The sequence below is a fragment of the Phymastichus coffea genome, unplaced genomic scaffold (assembly GCF_024137745.1).
Source record: "Phymastichus coffea isolate CEN01 unplaced genomic scaffold, Cenicafe_Pcof_1.1 PCOF00095, whole genome shotgun sequence".
NCBI classification, from domain to species: Eukaryota; Metazoa; Arthropoda; class Insecta; order Hymenoptera; family Eulophidae; genus Phymastichus; species Phymastichus coffea.
Genome location: NW_026706906.1, coordinates 674536 through 699789, shown reverse-complemented (window position 1 = coordinate 699789; position 25254 = coordinate 674536). Strand labels below are relative to the sequence as shown.

At 38.7% G+C, this 25254-nt stretch overlaps 3 protein-coding genes across 11 annotated transcripts in view; all 3 read left to right on the top strand.

The window, feature by feature from the left end:
* Positions 1 to 10932, top strand: part of LOC131669645 (uncharacterized) — a 33819-nt gene extending 22887 nt beyond the window's left edge. For 3 of the 4 annotated variants that reach the window (XM_058944680.1, XM_058944679.1, XM_058944678.1), the window contains exons 6-17: positions 3478 to 3664; positions 4060 to 4447; positions 4514 to 4810; positions 4895 to 5030; positions 5256 to 5446; positions 5517 to 5589; positions 7192 to 7494; positions 7920 to 8360; positions 8674 to 8793; positions 8868 to 8962; positions 9095 to 9359; positions 9732 to 10931. In XM_058944680.1, the coding sequence (XP_058800663.1) occupies positions 3478 to 3664; positions 4060 to 4447; positions 4514 to 4810; positions 4895 to 5030; positions 5256 to 5446; positions 5517 to 5589; positions 7192 to 7494; positions 7920 to 8360; positions 8674 to 8793; positions 8868 to 8962; positions 9095 to 9359; positions 9732 to 10213 (2978 nt within the window). In that variant the 3' untranslated portion in view covers positions 10214 to 10931. Of the gene's footprint in view, positions 1 to 3477; positions 3665 to 4059; positions 4448 to 4513; positions 4811 to 4894; positions 5031 to 5255; positions 5447 to 5516; positions 5590 to 7191; positions 7495 to 7919; positions 8361 to 8673; positions 8794 to 8867; positions 8963 to 9094; positions 9360 to 9731 lie in introns of all 4 variants that reach the window. The other variant, XM_058944681.1, reaches the window with a different exon arrangement.
* Positions 10933 to 12692: 1760 nt separating this feature from the next.
* LOC131669598 (transmembrane protein 181) lies at positions 12693 to 18285 on the top strand. Of its 2 annotated transcripts, XM_058944590.1 has the most exons (13): positions 12693 to 12936; positions 13464 to 13646; positions 13721 to 13824; positions 14005 to 14154; positions 14228 to 14330; positions 14528 to 14681; positions 14764 to 14844; positions 15186 to 15285; positions 15352 to 15479; positions 15548 to 15697; positions 15774 to 15876; positions 17464 to 17694; positions 17941 to 18285. In XM_058944590.1, the coding sequence occupies exons 2-13, from the start codon at positions 13498 to 13500 to the stop codon at positions 18072 to 18074; spliced, it is 1587 nt and encodes a 528-aa protein (XP_058800573.1). In that variant the 5' UTR covers positions 12693 to 12936; positions 13464 to 13497; the 3' UTR covers positions 18075 to 18285. The 2 variants fall into 2 exon arrangements, with proteins under 2 accessions (XP_058800573.1, XP_058800574.1); XM_058944591.1 differs by lacking the exons at positions 17464 to 17694; positions 17941 to 18285 and adding an exon at positions 15973 to 16367.
* Positions 18286 to 18811: 526 nt separating this feature from the next.
* Positions 18812 to 24626, top strand: LOC131669596 (caspase-1-like). Of its 5 annotated transcripts, none has more exons than XM_058944586.1 (8): positions 18812 to 19214; positions 22233 to 22454; positions 22667 to 22800; positions 22886 to 22936; positions 23021 to 23265; positions 23339 to 23517; positions 23592 to 23739; positions 23861 to 24626. In XM_058944586.1, exons 1-8 carry the CDS (start codon positions 19134 to 19136, stop codon positions 24100 to 24102), a joined length of 1302 nt encoding a protein of 433 aa, XP_058800569.1. In that variant the 5' UTR covers positions 18812 to 19133; the 3' UTR covers positions 24103 to 24626. The 5 variants fall into 5 exon arrangements, with proteins under 5 accessions (XP_058800569.1, XP_058800571.1, XP_058800570.1 ...); XM_058944587.1 differs by lacking the exon at positions 18812 to 19214 and adding an exon at positions 20403 to 20681; XM_058944585.1 differs by lacking the exon at positions 18812 to 19214 and adding an exon at positions 21315 to 21484.
* Positions 24627 to 25254: the final 628 nt, after the last annotated feature.

Genomic DNA, 25254 nt, shown 5'->3' with positions numbered 1-25254 from the left:
CTGAAAATGACGGGAGACGACCAAGTCGCGGCCTCGCGCAAGGCCGCCGAGCTCAAGCGGCCGGATTTTCTCGATCTCTCCGGGAAATGCCCACGTAAGTGCTTCTTCTCAGATCGAAAAGCGCTCAGGGGAGGGGGGAATTGGATGATTCATGCTATACGTTGCCACTGGGAACGGAATAGCTTGGATCCCGCTCAAGTCGCTTTATACGAGAGTTTGGGATCTGTTCTATTGTTGTATTGTTGCAGGCGTAATAAAAGCTAGACCACGGGAAAAAAACAAAACGTCGCGATAAACTTTTCGATGCTCTTGTTTAACCGAGAATTTTCCAACTACATGGTTGTCAAGGTCTACTGCGATTCCCGTCGAACGATTATCGCGCAACGTCAAATTTGCGCAGCTCGCGATCATCCTGCAACTTTTTCCAGCTTGACGTTTCATATCGACGGACAAACGAACTGTTTCCTGAACGTTCACTCTTGACATTGATCGTCGTGCTCCGACTGCTATCGCGGCCCCGCGCGATGGTGATAGACCGATTTCTCGGCGTTTCGAAAATTCGACATTCGACTGAAAGGAGAGGCAACGACGAGGAGAGACATCGAGTGAAAAATCAGAAGTTCCCCCCGCAGCGAGGAGAGATAAGCGCACAAGGCGCGCAGCAACGAGAGCGAGGAAAAGTGGAAGCGGCGCGCGCTGCCGATACGCGCACGCGTCACACGCGGGCCGGAAGCTGCCCGAAAATGGAAGTGGCTAGCGAGCGGCCGCTCACGTACCGCGCGAACGCTAAAACGGAAGAGGCTCCTCTCGCTCCTCCGCGCGGACATATCGACGCGCTCTCGAGAATATTAAAGCGTACGGCGCGACGCGCTCCCCTGCCTGCGCATTAGGATTAGAGAGGCGGCGACGGCTCGCGCCGGGAAGAGCGTGATTGATCGCGACGCGGCGAACTCTATTTTCGGATACCCGCATGTTTATGCATATCGCTTGTTCGCCGAATGTGCCTTCGTAAGTTTCCCGATCGGCGTTTCACCTCTCTGCCTCTGTGCGCGTTCGGCAATTATGAATTGCTTCCGTTTCGCCTGAAAGGAGGTTGTTGCTTCGTCGGCGAAATTCCTCGGTTTTCGATCGGTTGACGATGTGCATGGATAGAAAATACGTATATTTATATGTGCTAGTGCTGCGCGCGACGGTATTGCATATCTTTGTGTTTCGAACGTCGAACCGGAAAAAGCCGATAAAGTTAGAGCGCAGGAATTTTCATAGTCCCGCGACGAGCCTATCGTCACAAATAGCTCCACGATAGAACCCGGACCGGGAGCTGAAAATGAAATAATAAAAAAAGAAAGAAAAAATAAAAAAAAAAAAATTGCCAAATCCCGTGGTGCGCGAGCGAGCGTGTCGACAGCACAATACTTTATACAGACGCGCGTAAAGCTTTCATCGGGAGCAAAGATCTTGGCGAGCATGGCCTGGGTGCGCGCAGCAGCGTGATCAAGTAATTAATGGACGGGGAGGACGGGCCGCGACGATTCGATCACGAGGGAATCGCCACCAGCTTTGTCGACCTCTGTCCTGCGTCGCGCTCCTGCTCGTGTTCTCGACGGCGTTCCGCGGGACGCGCGCGAGTCCGTGATTACGATCCGCGGAAACGGCGGAATTGGCGGCTAATGGGATTTCGTCAGCGCGTAACGCTCGTTTATCGTACAGACTCGTAACGGCGACATATCCGACGATATAACGCGCGCGATAATCCAGCGGAGTATCAAGGCCGAGTAATTTAGTGTGAGCGAGGTGCATAAACAAACCGACAAGTCGAGCTCCCCAGAAAAGAAAGTTGCTGCTGCTGTTGTATCGCCAGACGATATGCTGAGCGCGCTGAGCAAATAAAGAGCAAGAACAGGGGAGAAAGTTGGCGATCGGCTGGCCGCTTCTTCTCATCGAGTTCTGGCTAATGTGATCGTGCTCGCATAAATAAAATAAGTGCGCTCGGCGGCCCACGAAAGTTGAATGCAGGTTGGTTTTTCGGTTAGCCAATTGGAGAGAGAATTCCAACGGACACTTTCACGGGCCAAGAGGCGCCCGCGAGAACGAAAGTTGCGCGCGCCAATACCGTCGATATGTATCAGATCGAAAAGCTCGCCGCCTCGATGGCAAACGCACATTTCGTAACAGCACTCCCAGTTTAGAACGTTTGTTTGCCGTGTGTACGCCCGAACCAAAAAGTTTACGTCTCGTTTCTGCCGGGACTACTCGCGCGGAGCGTTGAATAATGCGCCTGCCCGAGAATAAGAGAGCGTCTTCTGGGTGGATCGGGTTACGCCTGCGTCAACAAGAAGAAATGAAAAATAGCAAACGAAGAAATAAATAAAAAGAAAAGAAACGAGTACGCCATGGGTGGTGCGCCCTAATAAAACATACGGTGCGCGCTTCGAACTCATATTCGTGTATTTATAGTAGGCCGCGAGAACGCGCGCGCATTCGTACGATGTATCGTTAAAGAAGACGAGTTTTTTTTTCTTTTTTTTTCTCTCTGCGGGCCCGGGACTCGCGGAGCTCCGGGAAAATTTATCGGGAATAAATTGCTCGGCGGTCCGCTGCCGAACGAGCGGAATTCGCCTGGCGCGAGTAACGAGCCATTAAAACTGACGGGACTCTGTGTTTTACAGCGTTTTTATTTTGAATCGCTCATTTTCTTAAATTTGATTTGTCGTTTTAGCGACTCGACGCTTCTAGGCCACTTCAGCTATTACTAAATAGCTCTCTTCGTGAGAAAAAAGGACGGCATCTGATCGGCATCGGGGTTAAAAGCTCGCGCGACGTAAAAGTTTGAGTGCGCGCGTAGAGTAGAGCGAAAAAGAAAGAGAGAGTGAAAGAACTCCATTACAGCGATTGACTGGCACTCCGGGTAATGATGCGACACAGCACAGTGTCCTAAATTACGCGCGCTCGACTGGGCGCGCCGAACGCCACCCTTAGATTACATGTGGAGCTTTTGTTTGTCCAACTTTGCCTCGTCAATTAATCTTTCGAGTGCTGTTCGAGCGTTAAAGCTCATGTGTAGTATGCAAGGTATATAAGTGCAGGAGGGCTGTTTCGAGGCGGTTCGCCCACGTGGCGACGACTGTTTGCTCAATGTGAGAATGCATTCGACGGGCTCAATAATTTCATTCCCGGCTGCCTAATTGCTTTCTGAAATACTCCTCGTGGTTATTTCAGCGATGACTTGGGAATTGTGTGACTTGCGGATACAGACCGACGACACGCAACTGTCACTCAATGAGCTAATATGGCTTTATAATTTTTGTCCTTTCCTCTTTCTAAGAGTAGGATTGGACGGTTGTGTCAAAGCATCAATATGTTTTTATCGGGAATTCAATTCCGTCGAGCAACCTTGAAATCCAAATAAAACATAACCATGACATTGGGCCATCGGTCAAAGTCCAGAATTGAGCGATCCTATCAATGAATTTACAGGTACGCGCCACGCGCCAACGGCATTCAACGCAAAGCCGTCTTCGTCGACACCAGAGGCACCGGCACTGGCACGCGACGACGTGGTATTCATCTCGAGCAAAGACGACGAGGCAGCGGCATTGTGGGTGAACTATCTGACGGCATGCTTCGAGCAGATCAGCCGGCAACAAGGCAGGCCGCCCTTCAGGTTTGTGTCGAGCATCTTCGCTTCTCTTTTTTATCTCGCGATAGCGTGTGCTGCTACAACAGCCAGCCCTCGACTCATCGAGTCGTTAAAATTAAGTTGCAAGTTATTTGGCTTTAATCTCAGAGTAAAACTGCTTCTCTGCTTTTTTTTTTTATTACTTTTTTTTCGGCGGGACAGTCAGCGAATCAAGTGCAGCTTTTCCTCGAGAAATTTGCGGAATGCGTTAAGTGAGAATTCTGAGCAGCGCAGAGTACTTTCGTTTGCAAGGCTTTGCCTCTAAAGATGTTTTGACTCTCCTTACCTATGGTTTCACTTGGTCAGCTCGACCAAGGGAAAAAATCTATTTGCGAATAAGGTGAAAATCGAAATGAAAATCGAGACCTATCTGTCGACAGAGTGGCGCAAGTGAGCATCGAAGAACCGCTGACGCCGAACGTCGAGCTCAAAGTCCGCACGGCACGTCTGCAAATAATCGTGGTATGCCCCATGTTCTTGGAGCGGGTGTCGGAGCGTCCGGAGCAGGCGTCGGCCGTGAGTCGTCAGCTGTGCGCCGAGCGCGTGCTCGCGATGATGCTGGGCGTGCAAGACGCTCACGTGAGCGCCGCTCAACGCGCCAACCTCCTCGGCTATTTCAGCTGGCGAAAGTTCTTTGTCAAGGATCAAGACGAGACTTTCGTCGGGCAATTTCTCGGCGCTGCGGTGGCTATTTTAGGCAGCGCCGCCAGCAGCAATCCCAAGCTCGACAAGATTGGCTTTTCCGTGCACCCTAAGAAAGTTAAAATGGTGAGTGGTGCGAATCTCGATCGTCCGAGCGACGGCTCTATTACGATCGATTTGCAAATGCCGCAGGGTCAAAATCGAATCTTGGCTCTGCTGAACGAGCCACTGCACCCGGACGACAGCGTGACGGTGCTGGTGGACCGCTGTGGCGAGGCACTGGAGGTGAGTCACGTGAAGCGCCGCAACCCGTACACTTTGCAGTTCTCCATACCGGAGCGCTGCCTCGACGTGTCGCTGCTGGTCGGGGTGAGGATCGCGCGTAACGGAGCACCACTCGGTGTACGCCAGGTCAAGTGCGAGAGCCGACTACGCGAGCTCGATCAGATACTAAGAGCGCACGATAATCCACTTGAGTTCATGTGTCAGGTGAGAGGCGGATAAATCTCATTATTTTTACGAGCGACAGCAGATCGCTTCATTCGTCCCTCTTCTGCTCTTTCTTATTCGCAGACGTTTGGCTTTAATCCCGGCGATAAAGAGCAGCTAGATAACTGGATGGTGCACGCGTTCCAAAAGAACGTACCGCCGCACTTCAATCTGCTTTCAAATCCACCAGGCGACTTTCAGCTCTCCAAGAATCACTCGAGTACGAGCTCGTTTCGTTATTTAAGTTCAGCCGCTCTTTTCTTCCAGTGATTGATCTCGCGAACGAACTTCGTTCACTCAAGATCCTTCGCTAAGAACGAATTTCAGATACGCAATCAAAGATTCCCGAGAATTTTTCGTTAAATTCTTCTGGCTTCGATTGCAACGTCAATTCGAATTTTGCTTAAAAGTTCATAAGAAAAAAATGGTGTTCTTATTGCGGCAGGTTCCGAAGAGAATCCAACTCTTCTGCACTTCGCAGCGCGCTTCGGCTTGGAAAAGTTAGCCTGGCAGCTGCTCGAGTGTCCGGGCGGCGACGTTGCCTGCGACATGAGAAACGCCAACGATCATACACCCGCTGACCTTGCCGAGCAAGCTGGACAGGTCAAACTCGCACACCAACTGCGTGGTTACATGGTAATTCTAACGATTCGTTGCCTACTTTTATCGATGTTAGCATGACTTTTTTAATGTTGATTATTTGCAGCAAATGAACGAGTTTTCGAATATGTACAGTTATCTCAAGGTTATGAGTGAAAACTCAAACGAGAGTGGAAACGGTAAGCGGAATAAATAATACTCTTTTGATTAGCGATGATGATCCTATAAGTTAGATCAATTAAAAGTAAATCGGATTTTTAAAACAATAAAGCACGTACAATTTTTTATTAAAGGTTTATGGTTTTAGACATGTAGAGTAACGTATGATTTTTTGACTCACTCAAGAAAATGAAACGATACTTATTACTTGTAATACTTTTAGATGTAGATATTATTTTCGAGTTTACATTTGTTATGCAATCTTTTGAAGCTGAGCGCAGGGTAGATTTTTTATCATATGAACCATAAAGGTTTTCAATTCGGCCCAATTATACAAATTAGAATCAGCAAAGAGTTCACTTGCATTTTTGATACTTAAATTTTCACTTAAAAAATATTCTCGAATATATATTTTTCGGCATAGCTACATTGTACTTAACAGCTGCTGTCAACAAAGACCTGACAAAACGGACATTCTTATTACAAATCTTTCCCGAGTTCACGAAGAGCAAAAGCTCTCGCGCAAAGTTGTAACCAATGTCGTCAATTTCAAAGTTATCGTTATTGACATTAGTGCCGCGATCAAACATTGCAGAGAAAGCCGTACTTCTCGACGCCAAGACGTCTTTGTGCGCCTTGATCACTTTGCCACCAACCGTAATTGCCAAGTCATTGAATCTGCCGCTCAAAAACATCGCCTCGAAATCATTAATCACATTAGTTTGGCCATTCAAATTTTCATCAGCATCTGAATTGGAATCAATCTCCAACACTATACTCAACGCACGGTTTACGAGTAAAGTGTCTGTTTTACACAAGCTCATCTTTCGAAATGAATTTTGATATTTTCCAAATCAATTGTCCACCTTTTCGCAATTAGTATCACACACGAAAGTCTCTTGTCGCGCGTTATTTTCAAAGCCTAATCTCGTGTGATAACTGTATTTTACGATGCTGTTGCTTTGACCCAACTTAAGAACACGCAAAACGTGCCTGAATTGGGTTATTGAATTTTCGAACGGGCACAGTATTAACAGTCATTTACGTTTTTCCAAAAAATCTTCGAATTTCCAGATGTACTTAAAAGTTTTGATGACCTCTCATGTCTCGAGTTACCATATTTGACATATTGATTTCATTGACAAATATTTCCGGCGTATCCATATCAAATATCTGTAGAATTATACGTTTAGAGTTAAAAAACACTCAATGCGCAACGATAAGTGCCAGTAAAATAGTATTTATTTTACCTCAAAAAAAAAAAAAAAAAACAATTTATTTGTTGCACTGATATCGCATAATGTAAAATTTAATAGTTAATAAACGTTCTTTCGTCTAAGAAGCCAAAATTGCACCTTGAAATTTTTTAGACATTAATGTACAAAGCTTAATTTATTAATACGAATCGTCGCTGGACCACGTGCAATGAGTTGTCTGTGGTAAACATAGAATTCATACTGAAACATGAGTCAATATCAGATCCACGAGCATTTTTTTATAATAATTTTAATGTGGAATTTTATTTTCTTTTTGATATAATTGTTAATTATATTGATCCAATCTCAAAGTAGACTCTTTATAAAAAAATATCAACCTCAGTACTTGATATTTCATTTACATAGGCGTCCGTTCTCAACACAACATAGTTGAGGACGAGTGTCGTCAGGAGGATTACTGTCGTCCACGTCCGTTGAGCGAAGCATACTCTGTACCACCAGTAGCACGGCCAGTATTGCCACGTACATTCCCAGATTACTCGACACCGCCACCTCTACCACAACCAAATCCAACGATGCAATCAACGGCAGCGACATCAGAGAACGAAGATTCAGCAACACCTTTGGCAAGCTATGCGTCATGTTCGACCCTCAACGGATCTGGCTCCGAGATACCTTTACAAGGTTACATGCAGATGAATCCTGCAGGTTCGCTTTTGCTTCTCTTTTTTTTTCCATTTTTCGAGAGCTTTTTTTTATGGATATGAAGAGCAGTGAGTGTGAGGGAGTGATAAAAAGCTCTGCGAAAAATACAGGAAGAGTTTTTATATTCGACTGATGCATTTCGTGTTTGAAGATTTTAAAAGAATCTATGAATTTTTCAATATCAATTTCAATTCTAAATTATTAGTGGTTCGTAAAATTGTTTTTTTTTCCTCGTTTGAAGAAGCTCCTTCTCTACGCAATAAGATTGTTTAGGCTTTTTTCATCAAAAGTGATTGTTTATAGTCTTTGTACATTTTAATAAGCGCCTTCAAATTGCAACTCATATATGAAAAAGCACATCGTCATTGACGAAAAATAAAGAAATAAATGAATTCAGCCAATGGAAAGCATCTATTTGCGTTATACAGTTCTGCGAGCAACGAGTGACTCAGCATCATCGACTCCGACGACAGTGACGTCACTGAGCTCCTCTCAACTCATCAGCAACACAGCAGCCGGTGGCGAAAGTATTCCAACCACCTCGGAATCAGCCAAGAACGACGAGAATCAGTGCAAGTCAAATCGCTCAAGCCAGTCTAGCAGCAAGTCAACGCGTGAGAGCCCACAAGACGAGCTTCTGGAGATAATCACCGATTTCAAGAACAATGTGTTCACTATCTCGGAGGTGGAGAGACTCGTGGAGAATTGGCGTAATCGCAACGACGTTCAGCAGAGCTTTAAAGATAAGCAGAGGCAATTGGCTGCAATGAGGGATGAATACGAGAGGATACAAAAACGCATCAAAGATGATATGAAAGCACCGACGCCTTTTGATAGGATTAGAAAGTTTTTCACAAAGGGTAAAAAAGGTAAATCGAAAAAAAAAAAAAAACGTTTTACGTATGCAGCAAATGCAAGAATTCTATTCTTTTTTTGTTTCTTTTACGTTTCGTTATAACTATGTATAAGAATCGATCTTTTTTAATGGAATAGTTGTCGACATCATTGATAAGACCTATCTATATGTTTAAATCGTTTTAGTAGCTCCTTAGTCAAGAAAGAATCAAGTTCTCGAACTTGCTACATACTTATATTAAGTAGGAACATTCTTGAAGTAAAAACTTTGTTGTATTATTGGTGCTGATAAATGAATGAATATTTATGGACTCTGGTTAAATTTAGACTCAAAAGAATCTGCGGCTCTGGGCGACGATGCAACCACTGCGAGCAAACCGAATGGAGTCAATGGTAATTTGGGTGATCGTCGCCCTGTCAGCAGCCTCAGTCTTCACAGTGTTTCAAGTAAGTTATTGTATAAGTCGAATGAATTTGACGGAGCGTGCAAGTGTCCAATTTTTCAATTGTATTTTGGAAAGGTTCGTCGTCATCCGGCCGGATGAGTACTGTAAGCGGGTGTAGCGGTACCAGTCTGGGCGACAGTGGCACCCACTCTGACACGGACGATCGACGAGTAAGTCATCGTTAGAAATATTTTATTTTGAGCAACATATGAAAATGTTGATAGTTAATCGAGGACCCGTAGAAGAGCTCCTAACGGTAGATCCTAAGTAAATATTAACCCCTCGCTCCCCACGTTAAACAGCTACAACATCGAATTTCGGACGACAAGGCCGCGGGCATGACGAGCTACGAGATCCCACCGACACCAAAGCCTCTCAACGCCGCAAGCTGTAGGTTATACAACAGTGGTAAATACACGCCAACCCTGGCACGCGGCGCTACGACTATGGGATGTCCGAGTGTTAACAACAGCGAGCTTGACCTTAGGCCTGTCAAATCCTCCCATCCGACAGTCGACGATAAGGAATATTACATTGCTTTCCCACCTTGTGGATTGCCAGTGCACAGTAAGTTTGCTTCCTCTGTGACGAGAGCCTCGAAAGACGTCTCGATCGGGAGGTGTTGTTTAATCAGTTCGGTTGTTGCTCTCGTTTGAAAAATTGGCAGAGATCGAAGCCGTCGATTATTTGCGTTAATGCATTAGCAATTTTTGCCGAGACTGCGTTGCAACCGCGACATGATTTTACCGAGCCACTTGGAGTTTAATAGATAGCATCTAGTTTGAACGTGGCGCCGAAATGGGAAAACAAAGCGCGAGCGCGCGCCTCGACGTCGTTTCTCGGCAAATCCCCAATCAGAACTTGTAATTAAACCCAGCCTTGAGGCAATGGGCGCATTCAAATGCAAAACCAATATCATCGATTTCGTTTCTCTTGCAGCCTTCAAGGCCAACGCTGCGGCCAGTAGCAACGTCAAGGAACCAAAAACTCCGAACACACCGATGGACTACGCCAATATCCTTGTACCCCCACCTGGTATGTGTATACCCTCGTTCCAGCACGTCAACGTTAATCGACCCAACGGCGACTCGTGTGGAAATGTACTCACCATTCAGCCGGAAATCCACGCGGAGCCTGCGACGACGACAACGACCCAAGTGGAACAACGCAATGGAAATGAAAATGAAAATGAAAATGAGAATGTCGATGAGAATCAAAATGAAGAGCCGGTGCAGCCGGCAAGTCCAAAGATTATTAATACCGAGCCTGTTCCAGATTATACCAATGTACAAGTGGCCGCGTCGCAGGAGATTGCACGAAACTTCGGTGTAACTTTGAAGAAACTGCCTGGGCCACCTGTTCCGCCGAGGTGTGAGTTCAATTTTGCTGATCGCCACGACATTAAGGCCAACGAGGAGTGACGCAAATTGTTAGATTGCATCGGATATTTATAGTGGTTTTGCGTCGGGTATCTTTTGTTATTTCCTTTGCGAGAACACCCTTACCGAAGACCTTTTTTCTAGCGTTCACGGCTGCCTTTTATTTTATACGATTTTTATATAGCGCTACTTTTTAATCAACGTCATACACATATTGAGTCGCGTTTGTTAACGATTTACATAAGTTTGTTAAGTGTGCATTTCACTCTCGAGTTATAAAATGTTGCAACATTAATTGTACATATAATATCATATTCGTGTCTTCTTTTTATACGTATCTTAAAAAATCTATTGTGGAATTACTTTGTACGATATAATATATGTTTTAACTTTTCATCGGCAAATCGTTGTACGAATGTCTCTGCATGAAAGTGTTTCCGATTGCTTATAGCTATTTGTGATTGTGATTGTAAATTTTTGTAGAATTTTAAACAATCGACGGCAATACTAATATTGCATGTTGATTTATACCTTAGGAATATACATTATTTTTAATATTTTTTTCCTTCCTTTATATTCTATTGTATGTGCTTTTTATATGAATAAATTATATCCACTTCAATATTCTAATAAATGTACGAAATAATTTTACTTGTTATTTTCACTTATATAAATAAAATAAATAAATAAGATCATTCAATTTAAATAATTTAAAAACAAATCTGAGATCGCTAATTAATGATAAGTATTTGTACAAGATTTTAAATACAATCGCAAAATAAATTTTCTTTAATTATATACACATATACTTCTGTTCCTACGTATTTTGAACAATAATAATAAATAATAATTTCTTTAATTAACTATGAAATTCGTTTTCTAATGTAATAATAATAAAATAATAAAGAAAATCTATCTTTTCAAATAATAAAATAACAATTTTTAAAAAATAATCTAATTTTCGTTTTTTGGATATAATTTCAGTATATTTTAGTTTGAAAAAAAATAATAACTTGAGATATGAACAAACGTTAGTTATTCTAATCTTGATTCTTTTCTTTTCATCAAATTTTGAAAGAACTTGTAGTACTAAGCAAAGATGAAAATCTTCAGGTTTCTTGAAACTACGTAAATTTTAATTCTTTTGAAATTCATAATCGTATAATCAATAATTTTATTCCTCAGTTTAAAGTTACTGCGATCTGGAGAGATTCACGAGCAGTCTTGACTGCTAAATTTTCACATAAAACCTTTTCACATAACTATTTTAATAAACTAATTTTAAATATATATGCCGCTTCCATTAAATATTTCACAGTCACACTTTTCATTGCAGATTTTTCTTAAATACACGATGTATGTGGCAAAACAACTTTGTATTTCGGTAAGCTATGATAAATGAACGTTCAGTCGATCACTTTTCACGTTAAACAAGCATGATTGTTATAGGGATTTCTTGTTGGAATCTTTTAGGCTTAGTTATATATACATATACACTCCGTATATACAAATTTCCTAATACTTCGGATTTGTCAAAATTGTACTTTACAATATGTTTGAGAGTACACCAAACGCTCGAATAAAAAAATAGGACTAATATATGTAACATTGATCACATTCGATGGCTATATTTACTTCTAACAATACAACTTACAAATACAACTCGAAAAATATGTGCCATAGTCTCTCAAATATATTCACCGTAATAGACAACAAAGATAATACCAGCGCCTCGGTTTCCGAAAACAAGAAAGCTTCCGGATAGCTGTTACCGTCATACGGTTAATTATCGAGATCCGTAGTATTCTATATATATTGATTATTTATTTCGTGCAATAAATGTTTACGCCTATGTAAATTTACAGATACAGTGAATTGTTAATTTTGCGTTATTGGCTGTAGGTCAAGTATTTTTTCATTTGTAATCAATTAAATTACATTTATTATGAAAAGTATGTTTCTTAGAGTAATGCACCATATTCGTTGTACTTTTTTAAAACCTGTTGATTTGTATGATAATAAAAGATATCTTATCAAGTAATCGTATTAGTATTCAAGAAGATGATGCGAAATATGAAAAAAAATTAGACATAATAGTTTAAGCAAAATGATGCCATCAACATCATTGATTTGGTTCAATTATCTATTGAACATATTTCAAACGGATGATTCAGCATTGGCTACACTCCATTTTCCACTGTATATTAAGACTTTGAACATAAGAGTTCTAAAAGAAAGGCGTAAATAATGGCTTTCTGAAATCGAAAAAGCATATCGCCCCATTAAAAACACAAGTCGTAAGCAAAGAAAAACGAACGGTTGTTATCTACGACCTCATATAAGCAGACTAGATTCCTTTTCATCCAGCACATTCGCTTTCCTATATATCGGTTAATAGAGCACTGCTTCAAATCTGCGGTGTGTCAAGCACGCACACGCGAGCGCGCACAAATCGATATTATATACCTGCGATGCTTGTAACGCGCAAACTCCGAAAGAAGGGAAAAAGCTTGCGCCGTTACGACGCCCTGTGCGTCGTCTGCGTAGTTTTCATCATCACCAATAAGCAATGAAAAGTTGAGAATAATTCTCATTGTTTCACGTTGAAACCAGCTTGCAACGGTTCATTTTTATTTCTATTTCGCTGATTTTTCGTACTTTGCGAGGATGAGACGAAAACAGCGAGATAAGTTGCCTTGTTGATTGTGCGCAGAGTGGTTTTCGACAAGTTAAAAAGGATTAGGTTTGGGGGGTTGATCAATTCAGTAAGTGGCAAGTGATTGATGTTTCGATTTGTGAAAAATGCTTTGCAACTTGAATGTACAGTTCAGACGATCGAATGACGCGAGCAAAAAGTAAATTTTCGGTTGAAAGCCTATCGACGTAGCGGATATGATAAATTTCAACGTTGAAATTATCACATTCTGGCATGTGAAAGTATACTTTCAAAACGATACTTAACCTAGGATAAAAAATATATTAATTTGGCCGAAAAATTCAAATTGCAAATAAAAAACAAATGTCCATGCTTTAATTCAAATAACACAATTTAATTAACATTTAAATATAAATAATGAATTCGATAGAACGTAGAACGTTATTGTTTGTGTACAACATTATTGTAAAATCAGTAGCTGACTACAATAAACTGCATAACCTTTTACTTATTATTTAACCTTAGTTTTTTGCTAGCATTTTTCTATCATGTTATACGCGTTTATTGCAATTTTTATAAACATTTCCTCGGAAAAATGTTTTTATATCGAAAATATTGTTGCTGGACCACTTACAGGTACACAATACTGCCCAATTAGTAAGAAAGAAGAATGGACGGGGCTAATTTGGGATATTCTTATCAACTACCGTCGGGTGGTTGGAATTTCAAAATTCGTAATGCGCTATCTCAGTGCAGTGACATTTTTAGCGAATTCAACAAATACATCGCTCCAGCTTATCATCACGACCGGTGTGAAAGGTATGTGTTACTGACGACATTTACATGAAATATTTATTTTTAATTTTAAATAACTTATTGCAATGTTGTTACAGATCCGTAACTATGCGCTTATATTCAATGCACAAAAGGGAATTTGTTATGGTGATTGTTGCATTCTTTGCCTGCTTTGGATTAGCAGTGTTTATGGGATTGGCAGGTAAACAAATTCTTCTTGACAAAATAACAATTTCAACAATTGAATTCTTCTTTTTTTTTTTATAATATCCAATTACGCAAATGTTTTGGTTCAAGTGCTTCTGATAACAATAGCTATTGTAGATGTAAAAAATACCATTTGTACACTGGATGCAGATTGATATTAGGCAATTATTTTTAGGACCACCAATAACATTAACAACCGAGGAAAAAGCGCATGTAAATGCAAGTGAAACGGCGACTGGACCGTATATCATGCAAACCCCACCTTTATCGACGTACAGTCAGCAGTTGTGGGTCATAGCTAAGTTATCGACCGCTAATACTGACGGTAGCATCTTTATTAACACAAACAATTGAGACAATTATTAACTCACTATCTGATTAAAAAATTGTCATTTCAGATGAAATATATGACAAAAGTTTTCAAATTAGCGTATTGATAGATGGCATCACTGTAGAGCGCAAAATTGATCATGTGCCAATTCCGGAAGGTGGACAAAATAGGTAGTCAGTTAAACTCGACTTTTTGACCTTTCAGAACATTTTATATGATTAAACTTTTCACACACTTACAACATTCACTTTTGTTAAATACGAAAGATAAATTCGTCAACCGCATGACGATTTTCAATTGTGTAAAATGATCTTAGCTTTTACAAAGCTTCACTGGATGCCGCCACTTACACTCTCTTTCGTTTCAGAACGAGACATCTCAAATGCGAGCGACAAGTATGCGAGGAAATTGTCATCGTGCACTTGGGTTTTCTCGAGTACGGACGCTACATAATTACAGTTCGATTTTACGGATTAGAGAGCTTCCATCAACGATACACAATTAAGGATTTAAATTTCTACGTTAGTAATAATAGACAATTAGAATATCGTTGCAGTTAACAAAGAAATTTTACGGTTTCAACTATTGATACTATTTTTACAGTTCAAACGTTTCAACCCCGCTTTTACGCAAGTAGAGATATGGTTTAGACTGATTTTTTTATTTTGCACGTTCGCTGTAACGGTAAGGACACGCTTTTATTGAAAATTTTATCGATAAAAGTATTATTATGTAAAATAAAAATCTTATCAATGAAAATCATATATATAATTACTTTGTTATACTCGAGTTCATTGACTCGTATATATACTATTTTGTAAGTCATTAGACCATGCATTATATGATTAATATTATCAAATTGATAAGTCATTAAAAAAAATGTCATGTACTGCGAAAAAATTGAATGAAATGTTATACATTTTACAAATAGCTTAATGACAAAATTTTTATAGAATTAATTGCCAAAAGCCATTAGTTGTTATTATCATTCTGAGCATTTTGTAACGATAAAATTGACTTTGTAGTGTTGGTTCGGGAATTCGCTTAAAAAATATCCTGTTCAAGACTGGTCTATAGAGCAGAAATGGGTGTCTATTTTATTACCTTTATTAATGTTGTACAACAGTGAGTATCATTGAAAAAATTTTAATATTACTTTAATTACGATTTAGTAAGAAAAATGTATTGCAGATCCACTATTTCCTACGACATTTTTAATGAACTCGTGGTTTCCTGGAATGGTTGACGCTTTACTACAGACGTCTTTTCTGTGTGCCATACTGATGTTTTGGCTTTGCGTTTATCATGGACTGAGACAGGTATATTATTTTAAAAAATGAATGAGACATTTGAATTTTGAATTACAAAATGAAATAATCTTTGACAGAACGAAAGGCGCATGCTGACGTTTTATTTGCCAAAATTGTTAGTTGTTGGATCTTTATGGGGAGCTGCACTGACGCTCGCAACATGGTTGAGATGTTCGGAACTCGAAGATCCCACATATAACTATGTCCTCGATACGTCCAATTATTACGTAAGTTTATATCGAATAGTAAAGTCTTAAATTTGGTACGTAGTGAGGTTAAACGAAAAATGTACTTTTTTTCTAGGGTTTCAAAGTATTTTTCTTCTCAGTTGGAGGAATTTACATAGTATATCTCTCGTTGTTAATACTTCGAGCTTACAGCGAATTACGTTCCATGCCGTACTTCGGTAAGTTTATTAAATTATTTGTCACGTCGATGTTATAGGAAAGAATAGTCGTAAGTAGAATACGCAAAAGTTCTTGTAAACAATTTTTACTTTTAGATGTTTTAGTTTGAATTAAAAATGTTCGATATCCGTAAAATGAAAGTGCGGGCGCCTATGGCCGCGTGTAAAAAGGGAAGTATAAAATACGTGGTGCGTAACCGGTTCTTCGCCAATTCTACTCGTCGTCTGAGAGATAAGTATCTTTCTTTCAGCGCTACCTGCTCTCGAGCGTAGAAGGCCGGCACAACGAAAATAAAGAAATATAGGAGTCGCCTCTGCTATCTGCTCGTTCTTTATTTTTTTCATTTTCATTTAGCAGGTAACTTGTTTTTTACGTAACATTTTTTAGTCCCTGTTCGATCTCAACTGTTGGAATGTACGTGTCGTAAGTGGAACACAGAATAAAATTTTGTATAATTCAGAACCTTGAATTACTACTTGAATTTTATGGCCACAAGCATGTAATTTGACGGGGAGGGGGGGGGGGGGGTGAAGAACTAGTAATTTTTCCTTCTAATTTTTAACAATGGAAAAGGTTATCGATTACCAAAATGTGTAACGCCGGACAATGTATATATCAACGGATACGTAATACTTTGAAAACGAAAACGATCCTCTGTTTCTTTTAGTAGTACAACTCGAAACAATTTACATCGGACTCTAACGTTTTATATATTCTAAAGGAAGCTTCAAGAACAATTTGGGCTACGTAAAGTTTACGACTTCATAGACTTCACCCACTGATAATATACGCGTCGTTAATAAAAAATCTAAAACAATTTAAAATATTCTTCTGATCGCTCGAAATGACGTACACCGTTCTTCTGCAGTTTCATTTTTATCTAGTACTACATTAAACAGTTTTATTTCGATGAGGCGAAAGCGGCAAAAAATATCCGTTCAACGCAAAATTTAACAGGATTGAACGGTAGATCGAACTTAAAAATTTGCATCTTGATTGCACTCAATCTACATTGTAACCAATGTAAAAATTCGTTTAAATTTTGATAGCAAAACGCAAAGAATCGAAATGTCCGCGATAGTCGCGACGTCTTCCATCGTTGCCGTTCAGCGGCAACCATTTCGAGGCGCGTTTATAGCGGAGCGAGACAGTAAGCCCCTCCCGTTCCTGCTCCGGCTCTGTAGGGGGCCGAAGGCCCTCTATTATACTATTGAAATGTAGTCCCCCTCGTACCTGTTACCGTACCAGTCGTCCCTGAATCCCTTCAGCACGACTGAATGAAATTACAAATGATCGCTTTGAGGTTGAAGCTTCCCGCCTCGCTTTCAAGCATAGCACATTATTCCGCACCTTCCCAGTTCTAAATTGTCAATGATCTTTCATTACCTTAACTTAGCAGGTATGAAATTGTTAATGGTCTTTCTATTACCCTAAGTCAGCAAGTATGAAATTGTTAATGATTTTCCATTGCCTTAGACTATAACTGTTCACTGACGAAAACGTTGCGCATTCATAATGCGTTGATTCAAGGAGAATCCTAAGTTCGACTGGGTCATTGATTTAATGTTCATTTGTTCAACTTTCAGATATGCGGCTCAGAGTGTTAACGCTATTCGTGAGCATCGTGGTAGGAGTGATAGCAGTGGTAACTGTGCGCCAATTTGGAGCAGGTGTCCTCGAAGATAGTTTTGCGTCGCGTTTGTCGACGCATTACAGAACGTCGGCCCAATTCATGGCTCTATACGGTCTTTTGAATTTTTATCTGTACACAATGGCGTATGTCTATTCGCCCGGAGTTCAGCAAGTCTACGGACAACGTAAGTGATAAGCAGACGAGCATTGCTAGTTGTTGTGTCTGACGTATTTCTATTAACAATTAGGAGCGGCTGATATATTTAATATCGAATGAGCACGTTGATTTAACACCTCATTAATTGATACTCTATCAGATCGATAACTGGCAGTCAGCTTGCTGATAAATCGAAGCATGAGTCGGAAACAAGAATTTGCTGGATGCATTTAAGAAAAAAAATACAAGCGTTTTATTCGCTATATATTTGCAGATTCTTCAATAACAAAGGACAATCCGTCCTTCTCAATGATAAACGACTCGGACGAGGAAGTAATTTATGGTTCAGACGAGGAAAGCCGACGACCATTAACGCGGGCTCCTCGGAATACGGATGACAGCGATTGAGGGGAGGAGATTCGACGCTCCATCAAGTTTGCGGCGAAAAGATTGGATGAAGCTCCACTTGCTCGCGGCCAAAAGAGACTGTTCAAGATAATGCCCGATTTATTATGTAAATTCGTTATTTGATACGGCATAGATATGCTTTTTTACGTGTGATCTTCGTGATAAGATTTAAAACAAATCAAGTGTACATATATTTATTATAAATTTTATTGTGGATAACAACAATGAAATCCGTTGTTTCATGATAAATCCTTGTCCGTATGATAGATTTGCTCAGGCCTAGAATTCGTAACGTTCTCATAATTTGGAAGAATATCGACTTTAAGTCGTTCCGCCTAATCTTAGATTTCCAATCGTTACACAGCATTTTTTTCAGTCGTAGTTATTGATCTTTCTTTTGTCTTTGAAATACAGTTGATTCGCGAGTTTCCAGCAGATCCTATTTGCATGCTACAAGAACACAGCTTTCGTTCTGAAGCTGTCAAACTCACCAAGATGAGCGGAACGACAAGTTTTTGTTTTCGGTTTTGGCTTGTGATGGCGCCAAATGTCAAAGTGCGCATTTAAAATGGTTCGAACCCGTTGACAATCCAGCCCGAGTAAATCCGTGGATACACCTACATACGCTTCGGCTGCTCGACGCAATTGCGAGCTTCAGTTTCTACAACGCATGCGCACATACCGTATAAGCAGTAGGCTGGCGTTAAACTTGCTCAGTCCCTCCTACATCAGCTTGGTGTCTCATACAAGTTCAATTAGTCAGTACTTAGTAAGTTGTATCGGACGAGATTCGCTACGATTCATTTTTTTAATACAAAGAAAGGCAAATCGGCTCTATTTACTCGATCATTTTGGTATACATGAAAAAAATTCCGTGCTACTCAACTAATCACGATCAAATTGTACAATAAACACACGCGAGACAGTTATCAGTATCGTACGTCCAGCGTTCGAGTTAACAACTCGTGCGGTTTGCTGTTTTCGCGTGGCTTCGTGTCCGTCGAGCGAGCTCGTTGTCGATCTTCCACTTACGTGAATGTTACAGTGTAAATCAGCAAAATGTACAATCCAGAGGAAAACAACGATGAAAATGGATTTCAGAAATATTATATTTTCCAGAATGACGATGATCAAGATGAGGTTTGTTTTTGTTTTTATGCGTCGTATAATTTATTAAACGATTTGGCGAAGGTGAATGGTTACGTAAAGAAACAAAGAGAGTCTTAAATTCTTCAATTTGACGTATTTTATGTGATTACGAATATGAAACACCCTTTTTTATTTTATTTGAAAGGTTGTTTATCGTTTATCGGTTGTTTGGTCGCAAATTTATTTGGGCTTTTCTTAAGCGTCAGATCAGACAAGAAATTTCGAAGTGATAAAAGATTGCTCGAAGCAGTCACGTTTATTTGTGTCAAAAATCAGATGGTAATGTTATAATATTGAAACAATGTATCGAACATTTCTTAATCGACAATTTAAAAAAATGCATAGAAATTATGTTCCTAGAAAATTATGATTTTTTTATTTCACATTTTCGTAGCAGTAAAAATAAAAATAACATTTTATAAACCACATTTCTAATGATATCTTTATCGTAGTAAATTATGTATATTTACGTAGAAATTTAATTTCAAGAAACTTCTAATTTTAAATGAAAGTAACAAAAAATACTTTAAACTAAATTGAAATAAAAAAAACTTTTTTTTCTTCCTTCTTTTATTCTACTTCAATATTTATTATAATTAAAAAACGCATTGTGCCAAAAAAAAGAAAAACAATTTATTCAAACGCTCATCAAGAGAAAGTTAACATAGTCTAAAGGTAATGATTCTCTTCAATCTGCACACATAAAGGTTCAAACATCAAGTTCTATTTATAGCATCGAGTTTATAACTTAAGGTAAGTCGATGAGTCATCATTGTATATGCGCAGATTTATAATTTAATTCACTCTTGCTCGATTTACACACTGAAAGTAAAATAAAATTCAAAAGGATGCGTTTTCATGGTAAATTAACATTTTTTCTCTTTTAACAATAGAGCATTTAATTCAACAATTAATCAATATTTAAAAATTGATGAAACAATGGAAGAGAAAAAAATTGACAGTGCAACCAAGAACGCGATATCAATTTGCATTTTAAATGTCTCTCTCTAAACCGAAGCAATGTTTTGAAAATAAAAAATGGTGTGTGCACTGCTTGAACCTGAAATTTGATCTCCTGTTGTTATGTCGTGTGTAGAAGAGGGAGAGGGGACGCAAAACAAGTGTCTCATCACATTCCGAAAATGTAAGGCACACACACAGAACCGCGAAAGTCATCGATCAAGCATACCATAACTAACCTCTTACAAGTCAGTCAGTCGTCGCAACTCTTCTCGTGCGTATGTCTCCGAATGGCTGTTGTTGGATACACCTCCGTTTTTCCAAAAACTCGAAACATCGGAGGATGTACTGCAGCATCGTTTATTTACGAATTGCAAAACGTTATTAGTTTGTTTGACTGTGCGAAAGGAATTCTAAACGCAAGGGAGTGCAAGAAAGTGAGGCGAAGATATAATGGCTAAAAGGAAGAACGTATTGGCTTTTGATAATCTTCTGGAGGTAAGTCTTTTTTAATATCAACGTGTTTCGCGTAAACGACTTGCAGTCATATGGTGTCACGATTTTCGACTGTGTTCATAGTGCCATCCGTGTTGTGTACCAATTAACGCTATGTACAAATCGTACGACAGTTAATTTTTGGTTTGTTCAACGGTTTAGTGCGAATGTTCTTGTCGAGTTTAAAGGTGTAATGTTAAAATCAACGTTTCATAAAAGTAGAAGCATAGAATGTATTTCCTGGAAAAATAAATTTGAATGCGAGATTGTTTACGCGTTTCGTCTAGTCAGTTCAAAATGTGACGTAGCTATTCACTATCGATAGTTTTTGTCGCCCGAGTTTGTTTTATTCAATAGCCGATTGACAATGTATAACGATCGTAATTCATTGTCTACCAACAATACAAGTAATATTCTGAACAAAATATTCACGATACATTTTGATAATGTATAAACCAATTATGGTAATGACACGATGTATAATACATAACGGTTAGCAATTTATGGTTGGTTAGAGTTTAAAAAAAAATGGAGCTAGCGACTGACATTCCAACGGCGCGCGCATCTCCCCTGACCCGCGCAAATAATGTGCGACTGTCGCGCTCATAAGCTCAGTCTTATCTTGGTGTCCTTGAAGCGTGCATGTCCTGATTCTTGTTCCTGGTCGTATGACGTTCTATATTTACATATTTTACCAGGAAATGTACTGTAAATGACTGACTATGCATGAGGAAGATTTCTGCGTATGTCAATGTAGCTTCATGCTACAGATCATTATTGTGCTTTTGGCTTTGAACATCATGATCGTAAGATAACTATTTTTACATTTTATTCAGTTGTTTTGAAATCTGCTTTGGTATATAATTAAAGTTTTCATTTCGTTTGCAATAACTGAATGCTCATTGTTTTCATTTGTTTAATAATATTGAATTAGCGTCTGTTTTGTTTACTTTATTGCGTAGCGTGCAATAAATTGTATTCTCATCAATCGAAAATTCATTTAAAATGATTATTTTCGTTGAAAATTATGGATTATTTTAAAACAACTTTTTAATATTTATTATTTCGATTTGCTTAGTAACGTTGAAGTAGTGCCTGTTTTGTTTATTTTGGTAAATTACGTAGCGTGAAATAAATATATTTTTATTTTGAATTGCCGTAATGTAGCGACGATTTTGGATACATTTTATTTTTGTTAATCAAAAATACGACTTAATTAAGTTGGAGTTTATTATTATTATGAAAGGTAGAAACTGATTTTAAATAACTGTTTAATGATTGCACGTTCTTTGAATTTGTTTAGTAATATCAAAGCATTGTTAGTTCTATTTACGTTATTACTTCGAAAATTATGAATCGAGTTACAAGTTATTATTTTGTTTTCGAAATTACTTTAGTAACTCAAGCTTTCTGTTACAATAAGAAGCGCAGCTTCAAAAACGTTCGCTCTCTGCCAGTTTTATTTATGTTTTATTCATGCTCTATAACACATTCGTACTCAGCTGTAATATTTGAATCAATCAGTACTTCCGACACTGAGTCTCCTCTTTTCAGATGTCTTGTGATAGAGAACGACAGTACCCTGGCCATCGTACACCAGGCAAGAGGCAGAGGCGAACAAGCGATGTGATCGACAGTATGGGCGAGTCGCCGCTATTCTTGCCGGCGGCTTCCACATCCAACATTGCTTTCAGCGGCATCGGCGGCCCCTCCACTCCGTCGTCGTCGTCGATTGGCATTGTCACGCCCCAAAGGCCAACCCACTGTCGACCCACGGTTTATCGCTTCTTCATTTTCTTGATTTTCTCTGAAAATACACGCCATCTTATCATTTATTGACTTAGAGAATTTATTATATAACTGTCTTGCTAATGAAAACAATTTGCTGATTACCGCAATAAAAAAATTATTTAGATAAACAAAACTTACCCAAGCGTCCTTCATTATATAATGAATAGGAGAATAATAATTGTTATGTCCGTTTACAGGTGTCGCCTGACCAAGGCTATGGAGGTACTCCTGAGATGAGCAAAACACAAACATGTACCCCGGAATGGCTGTATAGTCAGCCAGTATCATCTCCAAATTCACAACTGGATACATCCATCGCTCAGTTGCCTAGGTACATTGAAAAACAGTTTTTTAGTGAACTCATTTCATTTATATTTTCAATAACAAGTAACACTGAAATTGCTTTTGTTATGTAGTTCAATATTTTCACTATCTGGAAAATTAGAAGTAGTTGAGGATGCTAATAGGTATATGATTAAAAATCTAACGTTCATTTTTTCGAAAATTCAATTCATTAGAGTTAAAATTAAATATTCATTCATTTGTTGCAGTCTTTCTATATCAGCCTCTGCACGCATGACAGTACACAGAGACTCTGAAATTTATAATATGCAACATAAAAACAGAGGAAAGTGTGTAATTTTTAACCACGAGAACTTCACCACTGGATATGCTTCTCGTCGTGGATCGACTTGTGACGCTCAGCGCATTGAAGAAACTTTCCAGAGGCTTGGATTTACTGTCGAGATTTGCGATGACTATGAGCTCTCAGCCATCACAAACAAAATTAATGAATGTTAGTCTATTTTAGACAGTATTATCAATAGTTCGTTTAAATGAAATATTTATCACTACGTTTACTTTTACAGTGAGTGGAGAAGATCACACCGACAACGATTGTTTGTGCATTTTTTTGTTGACCCATGGAATGGGGTATGATATGATCTCAGCAAAAGACGCACTCTACAAGAGTGAGAGCATTTGGAAGCCTTTTACTGCTGACAGATGTAGAACCCTTGCTGGCAAGCCAAAGCTATTCTTCTTTCAGGTCAGTTAAATGAAAAATATGTAATGTTAGTTATGTTGTAAAATTCAATCTAAAATACCTATATACGTGAATAGGCTTGTCGAGGAGATAATCTCGATAGTGGAGTTCAACTGTTTGGGACAGGAATATCAAGGACAGAGACAGACTCTTTCTCGTACGGCAGTGACTCTTATAAAATACCAAGCCATGCCGACTTTTTATTTGCACACAGTACTGCACCAGGTAAATCTAATGTCAATAAATAGCTATCATAAACAGTAAATGCAAGTACTGTTAATTACTGACTATTTTAACCGAAAAAATACCTCTATACTTTTATAATCAATTCATTTTTTAATTTTAGGATTCTACTCGTGGAGAGATCCATTAATGGGCACGTGGTACGTGCAAAGTTTATGTGATATTCTTGACCAGTATGCAGCAACAACAGATCTCGTCAAAATGTTGACAATGACTGCACGGAAAGTCGCGATACATTACGCAAGTTGTCATGAATATGACCCCACGCTCAATGATCAAAAACAGGTTCCCACTGTTACATCAATGCTGATAAGGGATCTTTACTTTACACCAAAAAGTCAATGAGTGCAATTATAAGAAAATGCATACATTGATATTCAATTTGTTACGAGATTGTGCAGATAAAATGTTTATTTTTCTTTTGTTTTAAAATAATGCATTTTGTTGCTATACATGCTTTCTTTTGACAGATATTTTAGCGTAAATGAAACATTTACTTTTGAATTAATTTTGCGTTCATTGGAAATATTTTTTTATGCGTGCATTGCACTGGTATTTATTGGATGATACTGAATAAGCTTTTCAGAAATAAATCTTTATAACGTTTCTAGTTAACTAATTAATGTTTGTAGTTACATGATACGTATTTTTTAATAATCATTAATAGGTTATGTGAATTGTTTTTCATCAATCGACACTTAATTATTTATATTCAAGAGTTGTCCTTCGATAAAGCCTTTTCGTAAAATTAGTATCGCGATTCAACACAGCAATGGCAAACAAAATGATGTTATTTTTCTGTAATTTTTTAAAAATTTTTTGTGTTTTTTTGTGCACAAGATACGTATGCGTTTGTCTACTCATAGAAATTATCTCACAATCAGTTAAATAGGGTGAATACATATTTATTACAGAAAGGATGTTGTCAGCTGTATTACTTTATAATTTATAAATGTTGAGCAAGTTGTTACTTGTAATTCAATATAACTTATTGAGAAACATTATTCATGTGTTTATATTTGAATAAAGAATAGATACACACATATTTACTATTTATTAATAATGTAATTGTTTACTTTTGTAATGTTTTTTTTTCTTCAAAATGAAAAACACAAAAATTAATTTAAGTAACAAAACTAGGTAACACACACATTAAAATTTTTGTTCTTAAAATCAAAATTAATCTTTTAATTAATTGAGAGAGAGAGAGAGAGAGAGAGAGAGAGAGAGAGAGAGAGAGAGAGAGAGAGAGAGAGAGAGAGAGAAGCTTGCGAAGATATTAACTGGTATCTTATTAAGGTATCTTTACGCGAGGCTTTCTTTACTTCGATAATACGATATAAAGTTGAAGGAAATCGTAAAATATTTGTAATTTAACTAGATCATTGTTGTGAAAACAAAATTGAAATTTTCGAGGAATTATATCTTTGGTGTAACATAAACGGAACGATGCATCGTAAAATAGAATTTTAACATAGTCGCTGAGGTAATAAATCA

What these genes read in the sequence shown, in the direction of transcription:
- LOC131669598 (XM_058944590.1), top strand. Translation starts at nt 13,498, where the DNA reads ATGGACGGGGCTAATTTGGGATATTCTTATCAACTACCGTCGGGTGGT. An exon ending in ATCGACCGCTAATACTGACG is followed by an intron (nt 14,155 to 14,227) that starts GTAGCATCTTTA and finishes TTGTCATTTCAG; the next exon opens with ATGAAATATATGACAAAAGT. An exon ending in TTAAGGATTTAAATTTCTAC is followed by an intron (nt 14,682 to 14,763) that starts GTTAGTAATAAT and finishes CTATTTTTACAG; the next exon opens with TTCAAACGTTTCAACCCCGC.
- LOC131669596 (XM_058944585.1), top strand. Translation starts at nt 21,401, where the DNA reads ATGCATGAGGAAGATTTCTGCGTATGTCAATGTAGCTTCATGCTACAG. An exon ending in CACAAACAAAATTAATGAAT is followed by an intron (nt 23,266 to 23,338) that starts GTTAGTCTATTT and finishes TTACTTTTACAG; the next exon opens with TGAGTGGAGAAGATCACACC. An exon ending in TGCACACAGTACTGCACCAG is followed by an intron (nt 23,740 to 23,860) that starts GTAAATCTAATG and finishes TTTTAATTTTAG; the next exon opens with GATTCTACTCGTGGAGAGAT.